At 43.9% G+C, this 17,431-nt stretch overlaps 1 protein-coding gene across 1 annotated transcript in view; it reads left to right on the forward strand.

Annotated features, from left to right (window-relative positions):
* The window catches only part of PAH (phenylalanine hydroxylase), a 54,955-nt gene that overhangs the window by 445 nt on the left and 37,079 nt on the right, over positions 1–17,431 (forward strand). Inside the window, exon 2 of the mRNA XM_024208162.3 lies at positions 8,368–8,475. Coding sequence (XP_024063930.1) covers positions 8,368–8,475 — 108 coding nt within the window. The remainder of the gene's footprint in view (positions 1–8,367; positions 8,476–17,431) is intronic.

Raw genomic sequence — 17,431 nt, forward strand, 5'->3', positions numbered from 1 at the left:
GTACATTATTTGGGCCAAATTCTGTACTTATTTGCCCTAGTGCAACTGTATCAAGGTCAGAGTGGAACTGCCAAGAAAATGAAAAGGTGCAGCAATTTAAAAACGGAAATTCACAGAAGATCAAGGCAGGGTACAATTTTCAATAGTACTCAAGTGACTTTAAAAGTCTAACTCCCATTTTTTTCAAAAGTGCTTGAGGAGCATAAGTGTGTGTCTACACTGCAATTAAACACTCCTGGCCAGCCTGTGCCAACTGACTTGGGCTGGCGGGGCTGTAAAATTGCAATGTAGACATTTGGGCTCTGGCTGGCGCCTAGGCTCTGGGAATCTCTCCCTTTGTGGGGTCTCAGAGCTCATGCTGCAGCCTGAACTCAAATATCTGCACTGCAAATTTACAGCCCCACGAGCCCAAGTCATCTGAGTCGGGCCAGCCGCGGGTGTTTAGTTGCAGTGTTGACAAACCTAAGTCTCCTTGAAAGTCAATGGGATTTAGGCTCATAAGTGCCTGAGTCACTTTTGAAAATGAAACTTAGACTCCTAAGTCACTTAGGTATGTTTGAAAAATTGAACTTGTGTCATGTTTTGAAGTAGGAATATATTTCCATTTATAAATATTCCAACTCTGGAGTTTAGTAACATTGGGTGAAATCCTGGCCCCAGTGAAGTCAAAGGCAAAACTTCAATTGTGTTCCGTAGGGTTGGGATTTTACTCTTCATTCTTAATTTAATGAACTCTAAAATGTCTGATAATGAATGGCAGATTTCAAAATGAGTCATATTTTTCCTCTGAGATGTGCATTGTGGATCTCCAAATTTTGGAACATCATGTGTGCCTGAAAGGCCAACAGCAGCCTCTAAGCAAAACATTCAACCTATTGGTATTACACTTTCTTGCAAAATACTTGGGTCCAAACAACAACATGCTGTCTGCATTAGGGGTGGTGGCTTGGTCCAAAATGGTATTTAAGCCAACCATCTTGTTTTTATTTTACTGTCTTAAAAGGACAGAATGGGAAGAAAATTGCTGAACTTAATTTATTCTAGAGGTCTTTTGGATTGTCCTTAGTCTCCACAGATGCAAATTAATTAGGACTGGTTACCTGTGGGTTTTTTTTTTTTTACACAGGTAACAATAATTTAAGGCTCCAAATGCAAAATCTTCTCCCCAGGACTATCCAGTGGATTTGTGGCATGCTCTTGGGGACTTGATCTCATAAGCCCATGAGGCATATAGACAGTCATTTGTGACAGGTTTAATATAATTCAACTATTATTCATATTAATTAAAGGAAAACAAAGTTGCTGTGCTTAGCTATCTGAGAATTCAAAAGATAGGAAATACTCTTTAGCATGAATAAACTGTGCAAAGTATAAGAAAATGAAGTGCTCATACTTACATTAATACACACACATTAATATATTTTTAGGAGCATCTTTCCTACTAGGACCCAGTGTTGAGAGAGCAATGTGGAACATAATTGTTTCACACTTACACCTAGAATGAGGAACAAGCTTTCTAGTTTTCAATCTTTCAGACACTTAGGAATGTGCTTAACTTTATGTATGTAAATGGTTCCACTGAGTTCAGTGAGATGACTCATGTGCATAGAGTTAAGCATGTGTCAAAGTGGGCAACAAAATGGCAGATGAAAATCAGTGTTGATAAATGAAAATCAATAAACATTGGAAAACACAATCCCAACCATACATACAAAATGATGGGGGTCATAATTAGCTGTTACCACTCAAGAAAAAGAACTGGGAGTTATTGTGGATAGTTTTCTGAAAACATCCACTCAATGTGCAGCGGCAGTCAAAAATAGCTAACAGAATGTTAGGAACCATGAGGAAAGGGATCGATAAAAAGACAGAAAATATCATATTGCCGCTCTATAAATTCATGGTATGCCCACATCTTGAAAACTATGTACAAATCTGGTCTCCCCATATCAAAAAAAGATATATTAGAATTGGAAAAGGTACACAGAAGGGCAACAAAAATCATTAAGGGTATGGAACAGCTTCCCTATGAGGAGAGATTAAAAAGACTGGAACATTCTGGGTTGGGTGGGTCTCACTCTCTTTTTGATTTTAAAAACAAACCAAAACTTCAAAAGGTATCCTTTTCTTCTGAGAGCAGAACGGGAAAACTTTTGAAATCACTAAAGGTTCCATGAAACAGGAAAACAGTTTCCCACCCAGCTGTAATGAGGTTAGACTGAGGGCAGGGGCATAAGCGCCAACTTTCCCCAGCGCCGGTGGGTGCTCGCACCCCCTGACCCCGCCCCGACTCCACCCTTTCCCTGCCCCCATTCCAACCCCTTTCCCAAAGTCCTTGCCCTGACTCCGCCCCCTCCCTGCCCCTATTGGACTCCTTCCCCAAATCCCCGCCCTGGCCCCGCCTCCTCCCCGAGAGCGCCGCGTTTGCCCTCCTCCCTCCTCCCTCCTCCCTCCCAGGGCTTGCCATGCAAATCAGCTGTTTCGCAGCGCAAGCACTGGGAGCCAGGGGGGGGAAAGCGGGCACGCGGTGCGCCCAGGGGAGGAGGCAGAGCGGAGGCGGAGGTGAGCTGGGATGGGGAGCTGCTGGTGGGAGCTAAGCACCCACCAATCTTTCCTCGTGGGTGCTCCAGCCCTGGAGCACCCACGGAGTCGGCGCCTATGGATGGGGGGTCTGGCTGGGGTGCAGGGGTGTGTATGTGTGAGAGAGAGAGAGATGTAAAAGGGTAGGGAAGGCTCAGAAAGGAGGAGAGAAGCCTTGGCTAGAAGTAGAGCACCCAGCAGCTTCAGCTCCAATTTACTCTTGTTCCAAGGCTTCAGTTTTCTGGTTCCCCACCACTTCTTCCTGAGCCAGGGAGCTCTGCCAGTCTCTGGCCTCGCTAGTGAGGTCTTTCCCACAGGTCTCCTCCTGGCCTGGTCTCTAGACTCGCAACTTGTTCCTCCGGGTTAAGGGAGTCCACAGCTGACCTTCCTGGGGCTGAGTTGTGATTGAAGCAGGCTTTTCCAACCCACCAGAATTCAGGCCCTGAAAACAGCTACCCATCAGAATTTGCTATTCGTAGCAGCTTCTGGTACTACACTCAGTTTTTGCTTCCACATCAGTATTAATGACCTCCAAGCTTTCTCCCATAGGTCCCTCCTTCTAACAGATGGGGACCTCCTCTGTCAGATTGAGTTACTCTTCTCTCTCTCTCCCCCCCGCACACTTAACTTCAGCTGCACCCCCATGCACACATTTTGTGCCATGGGTAGTTCATGGGGTATCTGAAATATGGATATATGTAACAGGATTTTTAAAAATATAAGATACGGAATATATACACAAGTATATTACTTCCTATGTCAGCATTAATTATAAACAAGCATACTTTTCTTTAAACAAGGGAACATAAATTCATAGTTTGGGGCTAACTGCACTTCTGACCCCTCTCAATCTCCTTAAAGGCATCCTTTTTCGTTTTAGGCCTCTCACTATTACCTCTCTATGGGTGGAGACCTCTTCCTTCTTTCTCTAGGCTGGATGTGTAGGCTTGCAGACCCCTGCAATTCATTGTGATTATCTCAGCAGATCAGATCACAGGCCAACATCTGCACTTTGCCCTTCTCTGCACCTATTCCAGTCTGAATTCATCTCACTTGAACTTGGTTGACTAGAATTGTATATATTATTCCAGATGAGGTCTCACCAGTACCTTCTACAACAGCATTTTTTGAATCTTCTCACATATGAACACTAAAATACAACTTCTATACATAGAGTATCATTCGTATTTTTAAGTGTGCAATTTCTTCAAAACTGAAATATTTACCTTTACAAAATCTGGCTTCAGTAGGTATGTCTAACAAAGTAATTGTCTGATTATTTCATTAAATAAGTCACTGTTTTTCTTCCATACTTTTGTTAGGGTGTCTTCTGTGGTTTCAACATTGCTACTATCTCCATCTTCCAGATACATTTATGCAAACTAATAGTTTATAACTTATACATAATTAAGAACTAACAGTCAAAATTTGGCATTGCATACTTTGAGGATGAGTGCCCCACAGTTATGCCCATTCTGCTGTCTCTTGTGTAGAGGAACTTTTGTTGTCCAAACTTCCAGTTTCTTTACAGAGGAAGGATCTGAAATTCATAACACACATTAACTATCCAACCTCATATGTTGGTTTCATTACTAAGATGACTGGTAAAGATTTCAAAGCCTTGCCCCTTTTCTTAAATGAAGGGTTGTCCAAGAAATAACGAATGTGGGCATTCACCCACGAAAGCTTATGCTCCAATACATCTGTTAGTCTTAAAGGTGCCACAGGACTCTCTGTTGCTTTTGAAGACAGTGAATTTATCATATGGGGGAAAATTAAAACTTTAGAAATAAAAATTGAAAATTACAATAACAAGATGCTATGCTAACACTGTGAGATGTGATAATTTGAGAGAAGTCCAATTCAGGCAATCAGAATAAAGAGAAGACAAATTTGAGAAATGCTATAAAGCTATTTACAGACATGTTGCACTTATGAAAACTGACAAGGAATTCTTTGAAACATTAAAAAATGTATGAAAATGATGAATGTTTGTGGGGTGCGTGTGTGTAAGTAAACTATTCCACTGAATCAAGTCTCCTAGAGCTCAAATCCTCAAGGGTCTGGGCTCTAGGCTACACTATGCCTTTAACACCATGCCTTTAACATCATGAGGAGGGGGTGCTGATATTAGGTTGACCAGATAGCAAGTGTGAAAAATCGGGACAGGTGGTGGGGGGTTATAGGAGCCTATATAAGAAAAAGCCCCGAATATCGGGACTGTCCCTATAAAATTGGGACATCTGGTCACCCTAGCTGATATGGACCATCCATAGAGGAACACAAGCCCCTCTGCCACCCACATCCTACTTTGGCAACCGCTGCAGGTGGCTCACCCTATTTCCAGCAACCTTTAACCCCTCACTCTCCCAGAGTTTCCCCTTCCCTGCCACTGTCTGGCAACACAACTCCTCCTGCTTAAACCTTGGCTCATTCATCCTGTCCCCAGTGTTGCCTATCTGCTCCTCTTCCTCCACTCCTTCCATCCCCTTTACCCTCCTCTGTTTGTTTGGCTGCTGCACAAATTCTGCCCATCCTTCCCCATCCAATTTGCCTCCTTTCCCTCCCTACCGCTTCCACCCCAGTACCCTCGTTTTCAACAAGTAGCAAATTCTGAGGGCAGTTAAGGGCAAAATGTGCACAAGGGATTCCGGAGATGTCACTGAGATGCTCAAACTGCTTGAGCAGTGACATGCTCAGGAACATCAAGGTAGCTAATTCTGCTGGGTTAGCCAATATAGTTAATTTTGACACAATAGCTCCCTTGTAATTCTCTTCTGCAGGCTATCTCCCCTCTCTCTCTTGGAGTCACTTAACAGCTGGGTTCGATTAAGTTAAGACGGTAGCTACCTGATGACTGAGACTCCTCTGGCTAATCTACTGCTCCCTTGAATACCTGTTTCCTTAAAGGAGCCTGTCCAGTCTTCACTACCCCTAAAAGGGCACAGCCTACCCTGGTCACAGTATACTCCTTCCCACAAGCTCATGTACCACCAGTGTTACATAAACCACAGTTTGGGAACCTCTGGTCTATTGCAACATGTCTCAGGTATAAAGACCTGCACACTGCAAAACAATTTTACCAATTTCCAAGAGTAGAAAAGCCTCTGTTCCTAGTTTAAAAAAAAAAAAAAAAGACTTGATTCAACACATTAAAGTTAAGGGCCAAAGGGAATTTATTAGGGTTTGAGTACACGGTTGAAGTCACATGATCTAAAATGATCAGTTTTTATAGCTACTGTGCAGGTTTTGCACCTCTGATTATATACCATGCCAACTCACAACTTCCTCCTTTGTCAGACATATTAATCTGAGCCTATTACGGAGATCTGTACAGGGTTCTAAATATTATTTTAATTGCACTGTTGCCTGGATTTGAAAATGTTTTAGAACACAGGCTTTTAAAGTTAAATGTCCTCTCCACTTGCCTGACGTTTGTGTAATGGATGTGTTTTTTCCCAAGAAAAGCTGACTTGCATACAGAACATCAAACTCATCTGGGGCTAATATTTTAGAATTGTTTCCTCATTGTTAAAATTTTTCCTCATTAAATCGCGCAGAATATTGACATTTTTCTTACACAAGTGCTTCTTGTGTGAATGGCTTTCATTAGTCTGCTGCCATACTGTCTACTACTGATGTTTCCCTCAGGCTTCACAAGCTAAGTAGAGTTGGAAGGGGTCAGTATTTGTATGAGAAGCCTCCAGAAAACACACATATTGTGGGAAGTGGTGCTGATGATTTAATAGATGGCAATCTTTCCTTTACGCTGTAGTCTTTTAGCCTGTCTCTCTACACATGGTTTTTACCCACCCCTCCCCAAACCATCCAGACCCAGACCCCTCAATCACATGCTTATTTGCGCTTTGATCCCATGCTCATTTGCGCAACTGGGGGGATGAGTTAAAGCTGGAACAGTTTGCCCTGGTACTGGTATTTTTCACATCCCATCCTAAACTATTACCTAATGTTGTTTGTGTGCTATGAAACAGCTGCTGGTTTACCCCCTAATGGCATGGTGAAGTGACCTCTCTATATCCCTTACTTACCATGCAATAGTGTCGTAATCTAAAGTTAGTTAATGATTGTAAGGTGTTTTGAAAGCCTCATCTGAAATGTGCTATATTATTTGTATTACTGTAGCACCTACCAGCCCCAGTCCTGGACCAGGACCCCACTGTGCTGGGCACCGTACAAACACAGAACAAAAAGACAGTCCCTGCTCCAAATAGCTTACAATCTATACCAGCCCTTCGCCCTCTGGAGACTCCCCATACTGGGAGAATCCTCTTTGTGCCATTTGAGCATCCCAAAGGGAGCGGCACCTGGCAGAAAATGTTCCCTCAGCCTCTGGTGATCAGTGCACAGTCTAACACAAGTACAAAAGCTGGTCTGGAGAAGTAACAATATTTTATTTTTAAAATGAACATTGTTCTGTGTATCACTGCACCAGAAAATATTGTCCCTCATGAGTCCTTCCCTTTTGACTTCAGGGGCAGGGTTGGAGGCCCAAGGAAAGCCAGATTCCCTTGCTGAACCAAAGGCTGCAGACTCTGCCTTTGCTATTAGCAAGGCCTCTATCCTGGCATTGTTTTTCTCTTACACCGAACTCTCATTGATTTTTAGTAGAAGTTCTGCATGAGGAAAGATCTCTGGAGATGACCCCGAAAATACAGTTCTGAAGAATATTTTAGAGAGAGAAATGGAAGGGATGGTCTAGTGAATCGGGTGCTAGTCTGAGACTCCTGGGTTTATTTCTCTGCTCAGTCACAGGCTTCTTGTGTGTGCCCTTGGGCATGTCACTTAGTGTCAGATTTTTCCAAAGGCATTTAGGCACCTAAAGATACAGATAGGCACTTGGTTAGGTGCTTTCAAAAATCTCACTAAGTTAAGTGCTGAACTCCTATTTGATTTAAGTACCTTTGAGGATCTGGGCCTCTGTGCTTCAATTTCCCCCCTGTAAAACCAGGATAATATTACTTTCCTATCTCAGAGGCATTTTGTGAGGACAAATACATTAAAGATTGTGAGGTGCAATCTCCCCATGGTAATGGGGGCAAGGCACACCTTAGCTAGTGCATAGCAGAAATTGTGCTTAATTGTTTGAGGAAGAAAACTTAATATGTTATGAATGAATATAAATGAAAGCATATCTTACCATCTGTCACTATTCATTCAGCCTTTCATTGACTTTTTACATTTGCTGCACCATGTCTTTAATTTTGGTACCCACCCTGGGAGAAAGTCATTTCTGAAGTGCAATTTTGAGGGTGTAAGTGGTGCCTAGTCCTTGTGATGGCTCTATGCACTGCATGTGCATGTGTGTATGTAGTTCTGCTGAATCCTAAGGGGATGATTTAATGAAAGGAAAATCTAAAAGAAAGTCTTTTTGCAATATATAAGAAAAAAGAACATTAAACCCTCAAGTGTGCATGAAGTGAGCTTGGTGTGTCTGAAAGGTGAAGTGGGACATTGTTGGGGACTTAATGACACTAATCGTGGTACTTCCTTGAAGGGGTGGCTCATCCACAGCATATATCAGAGTAGCCACAATGCTGTTCTAATTTCCATGAGCAGAAGCAGCTCCCTATGCTAACCCGGGATGGGAAGAGTACACTTTGGCTCTGCCGTGGCACACCCCCTATGCTGGGGTAATGCTCAGATGTCTGTTTAAGGCAGCAGTAAGTCCACTTTGAGTCACTGGAGGAGGGCAAAGAGGACTTACTGCAGAGCAGAATAGGGCCCTACCTGTATAGTTGAATTTAAAAGAGTTTGTTTATCTTTCAGGAGACTATGTACATTGAAGAAAACACATATAAAAATGATATGATCTCTTTGATTTTCTCGCTGAAAGAAAAGGTTGGGGCGTTGGCTAAAGTTCTGCGCATATTTGAGGTAAATATTTTGCTTTTCTCTATGTCTTTAAAATGTCAGCCCTTTCAGTGCTACCCCCAGTTTTCACATGATCCTGACTTAAGGGCTGGGGTATGTTTCTTTTCTGGGCTCAAATTTTCCTTGTTTAGTTTCATCTGAGAGATGACTTTTTAAAAAAAAGACCCTCAAAACCAACTCTTCAATCATTTTTTAACTTGTGCAAGGGTTAAAAAAAATCTGCTCCCCCCCCATTCTTAGAAAATGATTTAGCAAACAAAATATGTACCCTAGAAGTGGTTGCATTTGACTAGCTTGTGGAGTGTGCCTGTGGATGTCTCCCATTTGGAGAAATGGTCTGAGTTAAACAGGATGAAGTTTAACAAAGACAAATGCAAAGTGCTCCACTTAGGAAGAAAAAATCAGTTTCACACATACAGAATGGGAAGAGACTGTCTAGGAAGGAGTACGGCAGAAAGGGATCTAGGGGTTATAGTGGACCACAAGCTAAATATGAGTCAACAGTGTGATGCTGTTGCAAAAAAAGCAAACATGATTCTGGGATGTATTAACAGGTGTGTTGTGAGCAAGACACGAGAAGTCATTCTTCCGCTCTACTCTGCTCTGGTTAGGCCTCAGCTGGAGTATTGTGTCCAGTTCTGGGCACCGCATTTCAAGAAAGATGTGGAGAAATTGGAAAGGGTCCAGAGAAGAGCAACAAGAATGATTAAAGGTCTTGAGAACATGACCTATGAAGGAAGGCTGAAAGAATTGGGTTTGTTTAGTTTGGAAAAGAGAAGACTGAGAGGGGACATGATAGCAGTTTTCAGGTATCTAAAAGGGTGTCATAAGGAGGAGGGAGAAAACTTGTTCACCTTAGCCTCTGAGGATAGAACAAGAAGCAATGGGCTTAAACTGCAGCAAGGGAGGTCTAGGTTGGACATTAGGAAAAAGTTCCTAACTGTCAGGGTGGTTAAACACTGGAATAAATTGCCTAGGGAGGTTGTGGAATCTCCATCTCTGGAGATATTTAAGAGTAGGTTAGATAAATGTCTATCAGGGATGGTCTAGACAGTATATGGTCCTGCCATGTGGGCAGGGGACTGGACTCGATGACCTCTCGAGGTCCCTTCCAGTCCTAGAATCTATGAATCTATGAATAGAAAGCTGGCTATATTGTTGGGCTCTACGGGTAGTGATCAATGGCTCCATGTCTAGTTGGCAGCCTGCATCAAGCGGAGTGTCCCAGGGGTCGGTCCTAGGGCCGGTTTTGTTCAACATCTTTATCAATGATCTGGATGATGGGATGGATTGCACCCTCAGCAAGTTCGCACATGAAAATAAGACGGGGGGAGAGGTAGATACTCTGGAGGGTAGGGATAGAGTCTAGAGTGACCTAGATAAATTGAAGGATTGGGCCAAAGAAAACTGATGAGGTTCAACAAGAACAAGTACAGAGACCTGCACTTAGGAAGGAAGAATCCAATGCACTGCTACAGGCTGGGGACCGACTGGCTAAGCAGCAGTTCTGCAGAAAAGGACCTGGAGATTACAGTGGATGAGAAGCTGGATATGAGTCAGCAGTGTGCCCTTGTTGCCAAGAAGGCTAACGGCATATTGGACTGTATTATTAGGAGCATTGCCAGTAGATTGAGGGAAGTGATTATTCCCCTCTATTCGGCACTGGTAATGCCATACCTAGAGTATTCATCCAGTTTTGGTCCCCGCACTATAGAAGGAGTGTGGACAAATTGGAGAGAGTCCATTGGAGGGCAATGAAAATGATTAGGGGGCTGGGGCACATGACATACGAGGAGAGACTGAGGGAACTGGGGTTATTTAGTCTGCAGAAGAGAAGAGTGAGTTGGGATTTGAGAGCAGCCTTCAATTACCTGAAGAGGGGGTTCCAAAGAGGATGGAGCTAGGCTGTTCTCAGTGGTGGCAGATGACAGAACAAGGAGCAATGGTCTCAAGTTGCAGTGGGGGAGGTCTAGGTTGGATATTAGGAAACACTATTTCACTAGGAGGGTGGTGAAGCAGTGGATGTGTTACCTAGGGAGGTGGTGGAATCTCCATCCAGAGAGGTTTTTAAGGCCTTGCTTGACAAAGCCCTGGCTGGGATGATTTAATTGGGATTTGGTCCTGCTTTGAGCAGGGGGTTGGACTAGATGACCTCCTGAGGTTCCTTCCAACCCTGATATTCTATGATTCTATATTTCATAACTATGAATGTATAGAGATTATAATAGGGCCTGATTCTTCACTTCCTTGCACCCTGTGTAGTCATTGAGTGCAGACTCTGTGTAAAATGTTATCGGATCAGAATGGCAGCATTTTACATCCACTTTGCACAGGTGTTTAGAGCTACACAAGATGTGAGGCAGTTGAGAATCGGGCCCAGGATATGTAAAAGCACTTTGGGATCCTGTGGGAAGAAAGGAGCTTCATTGCTGTTAAAACATCATCCACGCACATTTCCCCAAATGTCATGGACAATGTTTAAAAAAGCCCATGGAATTCGTGACACCTTTGACAGCTTTAGTTGTGACACGTAGGGCTGTGGACATAACCCCAAGCAAATCCACTGGTTTCTTTGGTTTTTAGAACTTGAAACAATTGATTAATATTATTCGAGCAATTGTTTAGGCAGATTACTGTAATGAACTGCAGACTACATATTTTCTATTAGAAAGTTGAATTGACTGGTAAAGGAAAGGGTACTGTAGTGGCATAGTACAAATGAAAACAAAAAATGTCCCAAGACATCTTCAATTCATTAAGTGGAAGGGGCATACATAGCTATCAGAGCTACAGAGCTAGTGTCAGTCTGTGGATAGCAGTATGGCCCTTTGACGGTATTTCCACTTCTTAGGGACATGCACATCTGAGGGGTTGTTTACACATACGGTTAACTCCATGTGTGGACATTTGCACAGAGATACAGTGACTCTGCGCTGCTCTCAGGTGCCCATCTCAGCACACTTTGCCATGCTCCTGTTGATCCCTTCCATATCCCCGTCCTGTGGTAAGAATGGTAACAAGAGAATGATCAGCATGATCTTATATGAGGAAAGACTTGAGTCTGGAAGGGGGCTATAATCAGCACTCTTCCCTGTGACCCCTCCCCCCTTCCCACCAAGGCCATGACCATTGAATACCAGAGAGACAGAGTCTGGACAGAGGGGATTTGACAATATCCGAGATGGGGCACATGATGACATTTACACTTAGCCTACCCAGCCCCCACTTTCAATAGGAGTTCAGCCAAAGGAGCAGGTTTTCCATTCTTTTCACCCCTTTCACCGGATGAAGCAGAGGGGATGAAAATGGCTTTGGTATTCAGGTTAGAAATGGCTCTGTTGGTCACATCTGTTTGACTCAATTGAGGGTGTACAGGGGACATATTTTCTTACTGGGGAGCCTGTCTGCAGGCACCATGTCTGGCCTGGTGGTGGTCCCTTGGCCCTTCTCAAAGGAGACTGCACATGGAAGAAATCTATGGATTTCTGGTTGTCTATGGGCATGTTTAAGCCTCATTAATCTGTTCAAAACTATGCCACATTTGTGCATGAAATAGGGCGGGGGGGAAGCCAACACAAAGGCTACAAAATATGGTTCAAATGAAATTGTTCCATGGAACGGAGTCTGCATTCTATGAGTCTGTTGCCTACTAAAGCCAAGCCCAGCCCCCCACAGAGTTCTTCATATTGTGGTTCGAGGACCAGTGTGACGCATTTGGAGCAGCTCTGTAATAATTTATGACTACTGTGTGTTGGCCTGGCTGTTGGCATGTTTTCTGTGTGGCTATAGTAGGTTAAATCAACAGGAGAGAGTGTGTGGGGGGGGGGGGGGAGGGAGGGGAACAAACAGGAAAGAAAAGAATAACTCCTGATAACTCCCAAGAGTTTGTGAAGAGTGATAGCTTTGACATTGACCCTTATCTATTAGCTGTGGTGATTTTTGTCTCCTCTTCAGCCAACCTACAAAACCAGTTTGGACCAGGACAGGAAAAGGCCAACTGTCACAAGCTGACTAGCCCCTTTGAGAGGGAGCAGGGTTCAGTGCATCTCTGATTACCTGCTGCTCAGCTGGGCTTAAGGGAAGGCACCTGGGGGCTGTAATACTTTGGTCTAATTTTGGTTGTTGCGATTAGTGCATGGGTGCTGGTGGTCTGTGATATACAGAAGGTCAGGCTAGATGATGTGGTTGTCCCTTCTGGCCTTAAATTTTGTTTCACCTGGACCTTATAAAGGGAAAGACACCAGCAAGGAAAGGGCTGCCTGCTGACCCCTTCAGGCATAACATTAAAGAGACTGATTGGGGAGAAAAGGAAGAGAGTGAACCTGGCAAGAGGTAGCCAGACTCCTGAGCTTGAGAAGCTTGTCTCCAGCGAGTCCTGAGAAGCATCTGGGGACAGGTGGCAGGATGTATAATATTAAGAAATGTGTTTTTAATCATAAGAAGTCATAGAATTGTAGGGATAGAAGGGGCCTGGAGAGATCATCTAGTCCCTTTCCCCTGCACTGAGACAGGATGAAATAAACCTAGACCCCATTCCTGATAGGTGTTCCTTCTAACCTGTTCTTAACCTCCAATGGTGGGGATTGCACAACCTCCCTTGGTAACCTGTTCCAGTGCTTATCTATCCTTCTACAATTTTTCTTAATAGCTAACCTAAGTCTTCCTTGCTGCAGATTAAGCAAATTATTTCTTGGCCTGCTTTCATTGGACATGGAGAACTGATCACCATCCTCTTTATAACAGCCCACAGCATGTTGGAAGACTGTTATCAGATCCCTGCTCAAGACAAATAAAACTGGACACGTTGAAACCTTTCCTCATAGGTCAGGTTTTCTCAACCTTTTATCGTTTCTGTTGCTTTCCTCTGGATTCTCGCCAATTTGTTCAAATTTCGTAAACTGTGGTGCCCAGAGCTGGACACAGTAGTCCAGCTGAGGCCTCACCAGTGTTGTGTGGAGCAGAAGAACTACCTCCTGTGGTCTACCCATGACATACCTGTTGATATACACCAGAATATTAACCTATTTTGCAACTGCTTCACATTGTTGGCTCATGTTCCATGTGTGATCCATTATAACCCCCAGATCCTTTTCTGCAGTACAACTAGCTAGGCAGTTATTTCCCACTTTGTAGTTTGTGCATTTGATTCCCCCCCCTCCCCAAGTGCAGTAATTTACACTTGTCTGTAGTGAATTTCATCTTGTTGATTTCTCCAGTTTCTCCAATTCTCCAGTTTATCCAGGTTACTTTGGAGACTAATTCTGTCCTCTGAAGTGCTTGCAACCCCTCCCAGTTGATGTCATCCACAAATTGTATGAGTATACTCTCCACTCCATTATCCAAGTCTTTAATGAAAATATTGACTAGTACTGGACCGAGGACAGATCCCCGTAGAACCCAACTAGGTATGTCCTCCCAGTTTGACAGCAAACCATTAATAACTACTCTTTGATTATGGTTTTTCAACCAGTTGGGCACCCACTTCACCATAATTTCATCCAGACCACAGGTCCCTCATTTAGAGAAGAAGCTTGTTCCAGGGAGAGGGAGCAGTCAGCATTCATCATCTGGGCAAAGGTGGCAGGGAACATAATATGCTGAGACAAGACATTTGTCTCCAGAAGGAGAGTCTGGAGAGAGCTCACCTGGCCACAAAGGTGGTGGGGGAAGTGGGATATTTAAGCATTGACCAATATGGCTTAAAACAGTTCAAGGAAGAAGCGCTCAGGAATGGGTGAACTGGAAGAATTTTAAGGCGAGAGAGCTATTATTGCTGAACATAAAAGTTTAGAATAGGGTAAATTTTTCTGTTTAGGGGGGAATGATAATGTGAGATTGTATTAATAAATAAGGCTGGCTTGGGCACAAACACAGGTAAGCCTGTTGTAATTCTTATATGGAGTCTGTAGTGCCATGGCCACCACCTGCCTCTACTTCCCCTTCATCAGGGCCTTTAAGAATTCACAAAGTTGCTAGTCACCTTCTCAGCCCCAAATTCTTTAATTCACTCTCCACCAAATTGGCAACAAAGCTTGTCAAAAACAGAACAAAGTCCAGAACAATTATCCATTCCAGAGCCACACAATCTCCTCTTAGGCTTCCGTAGCTTACTGGCAGGCTTCCTACCTCTGGTAGTCTCAGATACTTCTCTCAGTCACACTCTTCCCTTGCAGCTTCCTGCTGCCTTTTATATTTTAACGACCTGACTTCTCTCAGGGTCATTCATCTTGTAATCAGGGCTGGCTTGGCCCCAGGCTTTCTAGCCCACAGGGCAAGCCACCCTGTTAGAGTCCCTAATTGGGGGGAGGAAGGGACACTGCAGAGCCACACTTTGTCAGAAGGATGAATGGCAAGGCAGGCATGTCCTATTATAGCCATGAACACAGGATATCAAAAGATCTTTGGCATGTTTAAAAAGGAACATTGCCTCAAGAGAGGGGAAAGTTGTTTGGGGGAACCAGACTGCAACCCAGGCACCTGCTGGAGGTGTCAGAGGAATTAGGCCTGCCTAGGTTACTGGCAGGGGGTGGTAAAGCCATTAGGTAACACAAGCATTAGTGTAGATGATCGTTTTAAAATCTGTTTTCTCAAAGCTTTGTTCCTACAGTTAAACAAATGAGACTTTGGTTTTAAGAAGGTGGCTTAGCCACTGTATACCCCACTGGTCAGACTCCTGAAGGGAAGAGCTGCAGAGGCTTATCCTATTCAAACCTGCTTGGTAAGCATGGTTGATACACAGGGTACTGAAGCCCAGAGCCCAGTCTAGGAATGGGAATATTGCAGAATTTCACCCCAGGGGAGGTAAGGGCATGAGGCCTGACACCTGAGGGGATGTACTCAGAGCAACCCAAAAGAGGCTAGAGGTGCAGCTAGCCCTGCAACTGTGACACCAAGTTTAAGGGAATCTCAATGTGCTTTTGGGGTGCACTGTATTTATTGTATGCAAAGAGCCCTCAAGGTCATGTCTGTGACTGAGGGACTGTCCATAGGTGCTGTTTTGTAATTCTGTGCTTTGAAACTGAGCTCTTGTTTTAGTACAATTCCCACTTGTCTCCAGAAGTGCACTGCACCCCTCCTATTGATAGGAATTGGTGTTTTATCTGCTAGAATGTTACCACCAGAGTTGAATCATTTCTATGTAACTGCTTCTATGTGTTTGACTGCTTTAAATTCAAACCACGATTGGGTAGATCTGTTTTTGTCTTATGTTTATTCCTGATTTATATTCTTTCAATCAGTTTTCAGAGTCAGGTCTGTGACTTTGAGAAGTGCAATCAGCTGACAATGATAACCATTCTGGTCCACAACAAAGGATGGGGTGCATGGGCAGGGTGACCATGTATCCCTTTAAACTAGGAATCTCTCGGTTTTCAGCAACAGGCATCGAGCCACGCTTTTAGAAGTGCTCAGCACGCACAACTGGGACCAGATTTTCCAAGAGAGTTCGCTCCCATTTGGGCAGCAAAATAAATGGCCACATTTTCAGAAGACCTCAGGACATGGAGTGCAAGTGGGATGCTGAGCTCTCTTGAATATCTAGCCCTAGTGTTTTGTCCCATGCTTTGTAAGTTGTGGGACAAAACGTCAGGGCCAGATGGAACACTAGAATGGTGCCCTGAAGGAGTCATCGACCAGCTGAGCTGATGAACCGGGCAGCGGGCTGGCTGAGTGCATGTGTTCCTCAAGCATCATTTAGGACCCAGCCCTGCCACCGTTTGCTACCCGGCTCTACTTCCACCCCCCAGAAGGTTTCCCAGTGAGCCCCCCAACCCATCCTCCCCTGCAGGGTGAGCCAAATCCTCATGGAGTCAGAGGCTCATTCTTAAACTGAGCTGTGAATCCAGCTCCACCGTTATAAGCAAGTGGTTACAAACCTAACCTGAGCCAGATTCAATGTATCCACCATCCCTACACCAGAGGTGAGTACCAGACCATGGCAGTCCATTTGGTGGATGAAAGGAAGCCTGTTTCCCTGTCCTTATTTACTACAGTCCAAATCTAGTCCCCATTAAAGTAAAAGGGAGTATTTCCCTTAACTTCAGTAAGCAGTGGATTGGTGATGAGATTGGTGGATTGTTGATGGCCTGTAAGAACTGTTATTCGCCAGAATGTTTGTGGAAAGAGAAGTGCTGCAAATGTGCATGCAAATCTTCTTCAGGAACTGATATGGCTTCCATTAGTGTAACATCAGAGCAGCTCACAATCTTTAATGTCCTCACAACACTGCTGTATTTTCCAGAAGGGGAAAGGAACTGAGGCACAGAAAGAGAGACTAAGTGACTTTTCCAAGATCACACAGGAAATCTCTGGCAGAGAACAGAGTCCAGACTTCCTGTGTCCTAGGCTAGCATCCTAACCACTGGACCATTCCTCTTCTGTGACACCCATGTGTCTGTTCTCAAGTACTCATGTCTCTCTCTCTTGGAAGTTGGCATCTGAAAGCTGTTTGTGGGTTTGGGAGTCAATCAGTCAGGTAGCAGAAGTAGTACCTTGTGACTAAGGTGACCAATCACATACCATCAATAGCAGCTGATTCTGCCAGCCTTAGTCATGGTGAATAGTATTCATCCTGTTTTACTGATCTTAATGGGATTATGTGCAAAGCAAGGTACTGCCCATTGTAAGTAAGGGTGGCAGAATCTGCTTTTATGCTGTAAAGAAACACGTAGGACGTCACTAGTGGCTTCGACCACAGGAATGATTTTACAGTATGGTAGACCAAAAAAAAAAATCCCTGTGCAGAAAACCAAAACCATGGATGGATGAAACACTGGCCATGTGAGGTAAGGAAAATCCTGCCCAGAGCCAGATGGATTAAATAATTAGAAAAAAAATAATTTTTATTTTTTTTTTTTTTTTTTTAATGCTGACAGACCTGGTCGTCGACAGGTTTGAACCTGGGTCTCTGGAACTTAGTGCATGAGCTAAAAGCCATATGCCTGTTAGCTAAGGCTGTAGA

This window comes from Terrapene carolina, unplaced genomic scaffold (assembly GCF_002925995.2).
Source record: "Terrapene carolina triunguis isolate 2854851 unplaced genomic scaffold, T_m_triunguis-2.0 Scaffold247, whole genome shotgun sequence".
Lineage (NCBI taxonomy): Eukaryota > Metazoa > Chordata > Testudines > Emydidae > Terrapene > Terrapene triunguis.